The sequence below is a fragment of the Salvia splendens genome, chromosome 9 (assembly GCF_004379255.2).
Source record: "Salvia splendens isolate huo1 chromosome 9, SspV2, whole genome shotgun sequence".
NCBI classification, from domain to species: Eukaryota; Viridiplantae; Streptophyta; class Magnoliopsida; order Lamiales; family Lamiaceae; genus Salvia; species Salvia splendens.
In genome coordinates, this window is record NC_056040.1 from 23,357,250 (window position 1) to 23,369,797 (window position 12,548).

The 12,548-nt window shown below is 36.7% G+C and overlaps 2 protein-coding genes across 2 annotated transcripts; both read right to left on the reverse strand.

Annotated features, from left to right (window-relative positions):
- Nucleotides 1–631: 631 nt before the first annotated feature.
- On the reverse strand, nucleotides 632–3,400 carry LOC121748748 (mitochondrial fission 1 protein A-like). The gene is made up of 5 exons (XM_042143241.1): nucleotides 3,150–3,400; nucleotides 1,682–1,820; nucleotides 1,331–1,452; nucleotides 1,014–1,077; nucleotides 632–902 (listed from the first exon to the last, which is right to left on the reverse strand). Exons 1-5 carry the CDS (start codon nucleotides 3,240–3,242, stop codon nucleotides 814–816), a joined length of 507 nt encoding a protein of 168 aa, XP_041999175.1. The 5' UTR covers nucleotides 3,243–3,400; the 3' UTR covers nucleotides 632–813.
- A 3,564-nt stretch (nucleotides 3,401–6,964) lies between these two features.
- LOC121748747 (F-box protein At1g30200-like) lies at nucleotides 6,965–8,430 on the reverse strand. Its single transcript, XM_042143240.1, has one exon. The coding sequence runs from the start codon at nucleotides 8,250–8,252 to the stop codon at nucleotides 7,179–7,181; it is 1,074 nt and encodes a 357-aa protein (XP_041999174.1). The 5' UTR covers nucleotides 8,253–8,430; the 3' UTR covers nucleotides 6,965–7,178.
- Nucleotides 8,431–12,548: the final 4,118 nt, after the last annotated feature.

A 12,548-nucleotide genomic window follows, 5' to 3' on the forward strand; every position in this document is an offset into this window, starting at 1 on the left:
CTGTTACTGTTGATTTTGTATCTTGTTTATGCGTGGATATTCCTTTTGTCAATTCATATTCTCCTATTGGTTTTCAACTTTCAATACAATGTGAACTAAATATAATCGATAGGAAACGAATTTTTGTCGCTGAACATGGGATAGCTGATTATCACATGGATTATGGATTTAGTGCATTTTGTTTTTTTTTTGTTTTTTTGAAAACTTTACAGCTTTGATGTGGAATGTAAGTGGAGGAATTGGCATGGAATGAAACGAAGTCATTTCAATCCACAAAACGAGAAAATGGCAATTTCCTAACACCCAAAGAACATCTATAACTTACAATAATTAGAATGCTTCTACTAATAGTTAGGGATTTAAAGTGCAATTCATGCAAAATTGGATTCTTGCAAGTATCGCATTCTAATTATTTATTTGCAATTAATACATTCATGGACGGAATGAGTATTAATTTTCCGTGCATATATGAGTATTTACATATTATTTCACTCACTATGTAAAAGATTGAATAAGAAAACAACATAATATGATTTATGAAAGTTCAAACCAAAATATTGCAATCATTTAAAATATCCTTGCATCATAAAAAGCATTTGATAAGGATCAATTCGTTTGGGTGGTCATAGTATCAAGATAAATATGCATAGCCATTAAGTGTAGTCTCAATCCAAATCCCACACAGCAGATTACTTCAGTAATGAACATGGAAATAAAGATTAGTTCCAAATTTACAACAGAACTTCTGTAGAAGGAAGGACCTTTAAAACTCACATAGCATTGATATCATCGTCATCTACATCGTAGTGTTTTTCACTTCTTGCGAGCTGAAATCGCAGCAGCAATACCACCAGCCACAAGTCCAACAGCAGTTGCAGCAATACCAATGCCAATTACTCCATCTATATCAAAAATTTCATTCATTAACGCATTTTTAAGAATTTGGGGAAGCATAGTTTTTTGTTGGGAGTTCTTACGAGTAAGTAAGCAATACAAACAACACGGGGCTTTACCTTTTGTAATTTTATCCTCAATGGCTTTCTTCAGGGTCAAGGCCTGCTTCCAGTCAGGTGCAATCTGTATTTTCCAACCAAATTTTACTTTATAAATCTACCAGCTATATACCAATACGGCATGCCAAACTAGAAGTTAATGGAGGATGGAATAATACAAGCTCCATTGGATGCGTTCAATGCTGTCTTAAATATAAAAAATGCACGGACATGGCAAAAAAATCTCAAAATTAATAATTGATAAATGTTTAAAATAGAGATATGGTAGTCTAATACACAACTGTATTTCAAGTATGATTGTTTAGAAGAATTCTAACCTCCAAGCAGCGATCAACAATCTGCCTGCTCCTAGAGTATTCCGCATTTCTAAAGTATCCAACAGCTAGAAGATACACCCTTTCCCTCTCTAGCAGGGGGGTGTTAGAGCCAGCTAGAGAAACTGCAGGAAGTAAGTTTCATCAGTCGAGATTGTGAAGCCTAATTTTACACAATCAGGAAGAACAGTGTGAGCAAATACACGATGGTCAGAAGAAGACATTAAATAAGAAATAATAAAAGCACAAGGTAGTGATGAAGGAATAAAATTTCTTTGAGGTACAAACGAAATATGCTTTCTAACACACAGGGGAGAGAGAGAGAGAGAACAAAGATCAACTCTTCTATGTAACCTTCAAGCATAGCTATTCCTCGTTGTACATCTTCTGGTCTTTTAGAGTGAACCAGAGCCCAAGACAAGCGCATGATGCTTTCGCTTTTTAGCTTATCAGAGGAACCTTTCTCTGCTTCAGCAACCTCACGTCCACAGGCCTGTAGAGATGTAATGCTCAGATACATGCTTCAGCAAACAGCAAGAACGAATACATGTAGAGGAACAGCTAAGAATACATTTAGAGCAGACACCAGAATCAGAAGCCTAGACCGATAGATTTGGAACAATATATCACAATGTAATAGGACTACGCGTGCAAAAAAGTCTTCAACATACAATGAAATGAGATTCCTAAAGATCAACATCCTAATCTCCATCTGTAATCTATTTGAATCTAAGAAGCAAACAACATAAGCTAATTGAACACTTTATAAACTTCCAACGCATATTCATTCACTACTTCTCAAAACCTCAGAACACAAAATGATGTTCAGAGTTGATGTATACCCCAAACAGCCATCTAATGAATCTACAAGAGGGCTAGACACAACACAAATTACCTTGAGGTAGCTTGTAAATGCTAATGTGAAGATATTCACCATTACAGCTGCAACTATAATGTAAAGTTTTATACATGAGGGGCAGGGGCGAACAGAAACAAAATATATGTCAACTAAGAAGATATTGCAACATATTGTAATATGAACTTGGCAGGCATACTACCCACAGCCTCCTGGCCGATTTCATTACAAAAATAGAAAAAAATAGAGGATAAAACAGTAATAAACTAGACCACCTCCGTCTTATCCATTAAATCATGCTGAAACAGTCAAGGACGAGCAAGAAAGTATTCAGAATAACTTAGCTATTTTTCATTTTAATAAAACAACACCATTTATTTCATACTAAATTAGTACAAATTTAAGGTGTACGCTCGGGTAGTGAAATAAGGGAGATTTTTTTGCTTCAAATAAAACTTCTAGTTGTAAGGGTTTTTTCTGCTGAGGACTTAGCTTATAGTAGAAAATCAGGATATAGTCCCCTATGATCTTCCCTTCAATATTAAAGTAAAGGTGTGCTTTAATCCAACCTCAAAGTTAGCCAAGTGCAGGATTACCCAATCAAGCAACTAAATGCAACTCAAAACATTATATCAACAGTAAATGAGAACAGTTTTAATCACATCGCAAGGCAAGGTACACCAGTAGAGAGTAGTACTTCACACAACTGCAATATCCATTCACATCTCCCGTTTTAAATGCAAATTCTAAGATCATTAATTGATTTGTACATGATCTCTCAACCAAATCAATCACAATTTCGCCTCCAACGCGGTTATACTACTATACCAAGTCCGTCTCCTTCTCGATGACTAATTCATGACTCTGATACCTCTTAAACCCTAGTAAATCCTCAATTTATCCATCATATCCAGCTAAAAAACCTCTCACTAACGACGTTCGAAAGCAAGTGATAACAATACTTACAGCTACGATGTCGGAATCGCACCAAGGAATCACGTCGGAGCCGGTGAAAAAGCTGCCGACGGAATCGAAGAATTTCACAACTGTCTTATCCATTGCGAGGTTTTCTTTTTTGTAGTTTTTTTTCAAGAGGAATCTGTAAACGCAATTTGAAGCAACTGATTTGATGAAATTGGGAAAAGGTTTTGAGGAGGCGCGTGGATTGGAAACTGATTCTCCGTGTGTTGACGCTACACCAAATTCACTTATTTTAGCAGCACCGTCATTTTATTTATTTTTAATTTGCAGCACTATTTATGAGAATAACAGCATCCACAATAGAGGCGAGCGCAACGGCTCGCCGATTTTTGGCGCTCGCCGGTCCGCTCGCCGAACTATTGCAGCCGGCGAGCACCAAATCGGCGAGAATTTCGGCGAGCGCACGCCGATTCCCGGGCGCTCGCCGATCGGTTCGCCCCTATTGCCTCCCGATCGGAGAGCGGAAATTTTAAATTTTTTTTATTTAATTTCTTTATTATAAAACTCATTCTAGGTCGTTTCTCTTTTATAAAGACATCCGTGAATGTTTTATGTTCCACTTTCGATGTGGGACAAACTCATTCTTGGTTGTTTCTCTTTTATAGAGACATCCTTGAATGTTTTATGTTCCACTTTCGATGTGGGACAAACTCATTCTTGGTTGTTTCTCTTTTATAGAGACATCTTTGAATGTTTTATGTTCCACTTTCGATGTGGGACAAACTCATTAATGAGGATGTTGTAATGTTATTTTAATTTTAATGAAGTGTGTTTTTTTAATTAATGTACTTTTTAAAATTTTAATATTATTATTGAATTTTCTCGTATCTGTGTCGTAAATAGGAGTTTGTGACTGAGCTATGACTGAGCTATTGCTTGTCCAATTCCTATTGTGGAGGGAGGGATTTTAATACTCCCTCCCTCCATCTGCAAAATATATTGTTCAAGTTAGAGGAATGAAAATCTCACATTTATACTATTAGTTTTATAGTTTTTATAATAGAATGTGAGTGTAAATAGTTAGTGGAAAGTGGAGTCTATTTATTAAAAAAAAAAGTAAAGTGGAAAAATTTTCACGGACGGTCCAAAATGGTAAAACTGAGTGCAGACGAATTCTAATTTTGCACAAATTTAAAAAAAATTCAGAATACAATACAGAAAGTGTGAACTTTGGTTTAAAATTTCGAAATAAAATACGCAAAGTTTGAACTTTGGTTTAAGTTTCCTTTTTCAAAATGCTGGTGTGTTTGAAATAGTTCAAATTTAAAATGTGGTGCGCAAAAGGCATTTCGTTCAGAAATTACTATACAAGTCGTTCAGTTGTTCTAATATTGACGTTTAAAATTTTGAAATAAAAATAAAATTACTAAAATCTCTTTTTAGAGAATATTAACAAAATACTAATGTCCTTCTTGCTATGATGGAATGGATGAGGAAATAAACTAGCGATTCTTATTTTCATATCATTCATTTACGAGACAATTACACAGCTCATACAATACATTTATTTTATATTTGTACAAAAAGTTTAATGTTTACATTAATCATATTCCTTCCGTAAAAATCATGGAATAATATATGCCCGGTCAATGAATTTTGACCAAATAATAAAAGTGACGAGACATCTAATTTTGTGAAATTAAATAATATAGCGTCGATCTACATTTTACGTAGATAAATATAGTATATTCACATTTTCAAATCCGATTTCCGGTGAGTGAGAAATAGTGGATTAAATTTGGGCATAATTAGCTTTTAATTAAAGCTTGGAGTTTGAGCTTAGGGAATAATTAACTAGTGTTAATTATCCCACATAGAAGAAGTGACACATCTTTTAATGTGCTTAAATTAAGTGACTTTATGTTACTTAATAATTATAGTGGACTAAGATGGGTGAAAGAGCCCACACGCGCGCGCCGCAGCCGCTCACCCGGTCTCGATCTTGGCAATTGATCTTTGGGTGGTCTTTGGGCTCGGGCCTGGACCCGTAGTAATCTTTTTAGACCACCGCTGAGTCAGCAATCCAAGTGGCTTGACATATAGTCAAGCGTGGCACAGTCAAAACCTACACGGCTGCCACGTAGAAATCCTCATTATTCACAACATTCAGCAATCCAAGTGGCTTGACATATCGTCAAGCGTGGCACAGTCAAAGCCTACACGGCTGCCACGTGAGAAATCCACATTATTCACAACATTCACACGCATAAGCTTTCTCCCTCTCTGTGCATTGTTTTTCTGTCGAAAGCTCTGCCCTCTCCTCCATGCATGGTGGCTTGGCCTATAAATAGGCTAGCCATTCCACTGCATTAGACACATTATTCACAACATTCACACGCATAAGCTCTCTCCCTCTCTCTGCATTGTTTTTCTGTCGAAAGCTCTGTCATCTCCTCCATCCAGTTCTCCGGAGCTCTGTTGATTGCGGTGCTGCTTCACCAGAGACGTAGCCGTTTTATCTTTGGGGACGACACGCCAAACCGAGAGCACTACCGGGGCGTATCACGTCTTGCGGAAAGAGGCCTGCTCGACTCGGCTAAACAACTGTTCACGGTTACTGTTTCGATTTCTCAATTGTAATTTCATTTCAGTTCAGTTTCCCTTTTTGTATTCCTTCTTTTGGGTTGTATTACGCCCGGCTGTATCTCTTGTAATCCCTGAATCCAACATCTTCTGTCTTATTGCAAGTGATTAATTTCTCTCTTTTGGTTGTCCTGCTATAAGTCGCTGATTTATAAATGCACCCCAAGAGCATCCGATTTCAATATGGACTATGCAACACAACCAGGTAGGGGGGAGACCTCGTTTTCTTGGATTTTCTAAAAGCCTAGATGTCAGAGAAAAGAAGCAAATCGAAACTTATCGAACACTTGGAAGTGAAATGCAAAATAAAATAATTATAAAGATAACTCCCCTCTTCCCTTCACGGAAAGCCGTACAATACTATAATTCGGCTCCCCTCCCTTCTAACCTTAGGACACTGTATATAATGGAAGAATAATTAAGACGCAACAAATGATAATTAACACTAATAAACTAGACAATATGTGACAATTACTAATAATAAAGACTGCATAACAGCCCCAAGGCATGTAACTGATGTGTATCACTAGAGAGTAGAGCCGGAAGAGTGGTGTCTGGTGCTAAGTTATCATTTTTATGTTCATTCTTGTTTTCACTTTTCACTGATGAGTTCTCTCTTCCCAAATTCTGAATAGATTACATATTTCAACTTAGATATTATATTTAATGCATCCAATATCTAGGAAGTCCCTTTTTTTTGTTATGTAGTAGTTGCTTGGATTCTTTGTTTATCCTTTACAGCCAAATCCAACTGCTCATCTTGTTGGAGGACAAACTGAAAAGGATTTTCTTCTCTTCTTCTCACCATTACACACTACTGCCCAATCATGTATTTGCATCAAGATTGTCTTTCTCACTATTCTTTTTCAAATGATTTCATTTATGAGCACTTATATCAATACTTGAAAAGCGTTACCTTGACTGTTCTGCCTATTTCATATATTTTCCTTCTTGCTTAACCTATATCAGGAATTTGTCAATTTCAGTTTCTTCTTTACATTGAAACGTTCTATATTTGTGTCTATAGTTCCTCAATAAAAAAGATTGTTCTTAGCAAGGTGTTCTGTTCTGCTCATGTATATCATCAACATCAGCTGATCTGCTGTCAATGTTATTTCCAGCCAATGGTGACGGAATTGAGCAATTGTGTAATTGAGACTGACAGAAACGTAAAGAGACACGTGGTTCACCAACGTTGTTTTAGCTACGTCCACGGGTAGAAAACGAAGAACAAATTGTATTCAGATTGTTTTCGGATTACAGAGTTATGTACCCTACTTCTATATCCCCAATTGGCATACTAACAAACTCAATTTATAAATCCTCTTTTAACCATAACACAGATTTTGTATTCATAAGAATGTGTGAAAACCGAATCTCTTATTAACTCCCAAGTAAAAGAATTTAATACTACAAAGTAATACTAATGTGTTAAAACGAATTCATCTCCAAAACATAGCATTTCTTGGCAACCATGAGCTTCCTAACTGCTTCAGCCATCACCTTCCCTTCCCCTTCAAAGGCGTCCGCCACCATCTCCGCATCACTCCGGCTCGGGCTCCCCTTCTTCGCCTCGTCCTCTCCCCCAACAGCCGGCTTTATAACCACGAGCGTCGCCCCCTCCATGACCTTGCCCGAGCCCGGCACCTCCAGCCGATCCAAATACCACATCTTCATCCTCAACGCCGGCACTCTGCTCCTACTCTCCACCGTCTCATCATCTCCCTTCACCTTGCTCGATTGCCGAATCTCCTCAATCTGCTCCTTGTTCATACACAACCTCCCTTGATCGCTCTCATCCGACACCACCACATTCTCGATCATCTTCAGCCCTTTCACCGTTTCCTGCATCAGGTAATGCCTCGCCGACGCAGCGATCAAGCACGATATCGTCCACACGATCCGAAGCTTCAGCTCGTCGTCCGCCATCACCCGCGACGCCGCCTCCTCTTCGCTCGATTCAACCCTATCCTTCTCCGACCACGATTTCGCCCCCAAAATCACGCAGCTGTGCAGCTCCCGCCCGAATTCAGCTCTCCATTTCAGTAACGTCGTCGAATTCTTACCATTTCTGGAAGGATTTTGCTTGTGATTCCCATGGCAGGGCAGCCGGAGATGGAGGGCGCGGATTCCTTGGAAATTCTTCAGTATCTCGTTGGGGACGTAGTAGGAGTAGAAATCTAGGTCGTTATTCTCCTCGGGCTTGGACTTGAATTTGATCATCTGAGAAATCAGAAGGAAGGGCTTGGTCAACGCTCGGATCACCAGATTTTTGAAGGAACTCTTCTGATCGGAATCCTTGGCGTCGGAGTTCTTCGGAGGGATCGGGAGGAAGACTCGATCGACCTGTGGGGCGATGGATCGGAAGCGCTTGCAGGTGGACATGGACAGGCACAGCGATTTCGCGTCTTGCAATTTGCCGAAAATCGACAAGACGACGTCGTCCGGCAAGCAATCGAAGAAATCGGCGGAATGAATAATAGCTTGTTCGGAGCTGGAATTCATGATTGAAATTGAAGAATTTGCGTGGAGAAAGTGAGGAGAATTGGTAAGCTTAAATTGGGGAAGAAGAAGAAGTTGAATTGGCGGTTAAGGGTTGGGTTGGGTTGAGTTGGGGATAAGATAGTTGTAGAGAGAGAGAGAGAGATGGTGGGGCCATGCCTATCATGTGAATTTTCATTGCTACTTGCCTACTGCCTTTAATATAAGTGCACATGGTTTATACTTTATAGTATATGAAGCCAAAGATTTGAAGATTCATAGTAATGATACCGTATTTCATTTATATTTATTTGCTTAGTTAAAAAAGTATAGCACATGCTGAATTGTATATTCTCTTTGTTTTTTACTAGTACTACTCCGTATTATTTTTGTATGACAGAGATTTCTTTTCAAATATAATGAATATTTATGATATATAATATATTTTTTTTCCTTTTTAATCGAAGTTACCGCACTAGAAAACATGAAATATAAAAACGTGACTTCGATTTTAAAACATGTATATTTATTTTTCATTGATTTTTTTAATAAATTTACAATAGAATATAGTTCAAATTAGAGATGCACAAGGTTTACAGTTCGGGCGATTAACCACGAAACCGGAACCGTGAGATTTAAATGGAACCGATCCCGTCACTTTTGAGACTGTGGCCGAGTTGGGTTCCAAAATTTCAGAACCGAAATCGTGCTGAAATCACCGGTTCCGAGCGGTTCCAAACCGCGAAAAACAGCCGAAAAATTGTGTCGGAAACTGGCAGTTCGAAACCGTTAAAAACCGTAAAAAAAAGCGTCAGTTCGAAACTGAAATCGTAATTGCAAAACACCCTCGCGGTTCGGTTCCGATTATGCAATTTCCAAAATTGAAACCGTCGATTCCGAACCGTAAACGCGGTTCTAAAATAGTGGACATGGCTAGTCCAAACATGGCATAAGCTAAGAACTGTTTTACATTGAAATTGCAAAGGGTTTGACTTTTGACCACATATATTAGTGGAGTACTACTAATTAGGAAGGTCAATAGTGGGAAGCGTGTGACGATAAAGGTGATTTGGCTAAACAAAGGTGCCACGTGGAGGCCTTATCTAGATGTTTGTTTATTGCTTGACTAATGGATAGAACACCAATTTTGATAGACCGCCTACTTTTTGGTCGTAACTGAATTAAGTTAAGATTGCACATTTTTCTATCACATACATGCCAATGCCCCACTAACCCTACCAAACAAAACAACATATTTGATCACTAAAATGCCCACAGTTTCGTTCATATCTTTGTGACCAAACTACGTAAATATTGTGTTGTGTTGACTGTGCTCGTTATTTCTTAACAATTGGCGTCGTCTGTGACCAATGTTTTGCATATAATTAGATAATATAACGCATCCCTTATGATACATGGGTGCGTTATATTACTAACTTTTTAAGTTGTCAACTCTGTTAACTCATCAATGCAGTATATTAAAAATGTCAACATATAATGTCAACACAATATATTAAAATGTCAACAAAATTCTGTATTGACATATTAATGTCATCGTGTTAACATTTTTAATACATTGCGTTGATGAGTTAACATAATTAACAACTTAAGAAAGTTAGCAATTTGCATCCTTTATTTGATAACTATTGTATAGCCATCCTCGAAAATTGAGGCCAGTACTTTGAATAAAACAACATTAGTTTCTTCGTCGGCCCATGAACAAAGACTTTTCAAAATAACGTATTGGGCCTTCCAAACCCAAACCAAACTTAAGGGCTCAATACCCAAACAATTTTTAGAAGAAAACTTCCAACATTTTTCCGAACATTTCTCGCCGTTATTGCGACATAATTCGGAAGCATGAAAAGTCAGACACCAAACATATAGATATTGTTCAGTTGTCGTGACTCTTTATCATATGATTATCCATCTTAAATTAAGTTGTAGAATTATTTTAGTTGGAAGAGAGTTGACTATAACTTATTATCATTTGATTATCTATAAGAGATTAAGAACTATGATTCAATCTCATGAAATCTGATATTTCAAATCGAACAAGCTCATAGAGTGCACCCCATAACATGGTCATCGAAGGAAAAAATGACTCAATTTCAAAAATTTAAGAAATTCAAAATGAAAATGTATAAGAATCGAAGCATACGACTTTGATGCCAATTTAGAATAATACATACAAATATGCATACATTAATTTGCGGAATCTAAACGACATTTTTAGAACTCGCGCAACGGTTCGATTTTCGGAGAATAAATTTTCCGAGCATAATATTAACAACCAAGCAAAGAAAAGCAAGTAAACTGTGATATGAATGTTTCCAATGGCCTTAATCTCACAAGAGAGAGCAGAAAAAATAATTATTCAATGTTGGGCCAGCAGTTGGGCCCGATGATTATTTTTTTAGCCTAATGTTTGTGAGATGATGCTATTTACAGGTTGGGCCTCAGTTTCCTTTAAATGTCTGGGCCTCATCTTTATTTGAGTAATTAAATTTAATTAATTAAATCTCTTTATCTAATTAGTTATAAAGTAATTAAATTCGATGATTTAATTAGATCCAAAGAAACCAAATATTTTGATTTTAACTAAAATTTCCGATTTAATTAATCTTAAGTAATTAAATCTCTCAGTTTAAAAATTATACGTAGTAATTATGTAAATTGGGCTAATAATGTATAGTAAAGAGTGTTCATGTACGTATTCTCTCTCTTAATTTACTCTATCTCCACTTTAACTACTTATTATCATTTTTTCAAAGCAAGTGTAAAAAAGAAGTTACTCAAGTAACATGGGTAAAAAAGAGTATCATATTTAAATCATGTAATATCAGGTTTTATTCTTGTAAATCAGATTTGTGTTGTTATCGTGTAGTGTCAACCCGTATTATATCGGGATGTTAAACGACTTCGTGTCGGATTCAGATTTGTTCTTATTGGATTAAGTCGTTATCAGGTTGACTTCATAATGACATAATCATCAATAGTTCAGATTCGGAAACCCGCATAATTTAGTATCCCTAATTTAGAGAGTGTTTGGCTGACCTTGTATATATATATATATATATATATATTATATGAATAAAAATACTAAAGCCTGAAAGGGAAGCGAGCCAGAACTTGATACAAAGAACAAAGAGAAACAAAAACACACAATCAAGCCAAAAACAAAAATAAGGCAGCCCAACAAAAAGTCCCAACAACAACCTAAAAAAGTGAACAAACATAACAACATCAGCACCAAAAGAGAAAGCTCACTCAAATATAAAGCTGCCAAACCTGGAGATTATTCCCCAGTTCGTTCGAGTTATGTGGGTTTTGTCTTTTGTCTGACCATCTCCTCAACTCATTTAACTTTTCGAGAACTTATCCTAGAGAGAAAGGAAAATCATGGCACCAACCCCGAGTCCATTGGCCAAGTATCCAGAAAAGTTTCATTTTTTCAAAATCCCAATTTGGATTCAATCCTTGAAAGATCACCTTATTCCGGATATTCCAAATGGACCACGTAATAACATAGAACAACGATATCCAAATCTTTTTATCAAATTTTACGAATGAGGCCCATTCCAATAGATGAGACTTGCATTTGCTTGATTTGGGAGACGGTAAGAGAAGTCCTATTGGTGCCAGCAGCAGTACCACAAACTACTAAAGAATTTGCATTTAAAAAGAGATGGTCAATGATTTTACTTCATAGCGTGCACTTGTAGTCGCCAACCCCTTGTGCCGACAGATCTTTCCTTTGTGTATACATGCACCTTAAAACAACATGATATGTTTAGGATTTTATACATTTTTAAGTAGCATGGGCAAATAGTATTAGATTATTCATCAACCCCATTTTGTTTTTAATGATCTTATAAGAAACAATCAATTAAAAATATAGTTGTACTCTATTTTTTTATTTCTAATATACACATTATCCACTTTATCTTTCTCCTTGTTTATAATCAGCTCAAATAAGCAAACATTGTGAAACATTACATTTTATAAGCTATTGAATTATTTTACTCCTATAAGATATCTAAATACGCGTAGCCAAAAGCTCCTGATAGCATAATTGGTAAGGCGTTTAATTTTTGGGGACAATTTTTCTTAGCCTATTTTTCTATAGTTGGCCATATAAGCACATAACATATACTACTCCAGTATAAAGAAAAGATAGGCATTACTTTATAATAAATGCGTGTGGTGATATACAATACCTAAATTAAATGAGAACTCTTTGTTTTCATCTTTTTCATGCTCTAGTAGTAAGTGTGCAATAAGTTGTAGATATATCGTTGCCTTTAGTTAATACCATAA

Bases quoted from the DNA above. Each gene is read 5' to 3' on its own strand.
- LOC121748747 (XM_042143240.1), bottom strand. From the start codon at position 8,252: ATGAATTCCAGCTCCGAACAAGCTATTATTCATTCCGCCGATTTCTTC.
- LOC121748748 (XM_042143241.1), bottom strand. From the start codon at position 3,242: ATGGATAAGACAGTTGTGAAATTCTTCGATTCCGTCGGCAGCTTTTTC. The intron at 1,821-3,149 runs GTAAGTATTGTT...ACATCTCTACAG, and splicing joins GCGATTCCGACATCGTAGCT to GCCTGTGGACGTGAGGTTGC. The intron at 903-1,013 runs GTAAAGCCCCGT...TTTTTGATATAG, and splicing joins TGAGGATAAAATTACAAAAG to ATGGAGTAATTGGCATTGGT.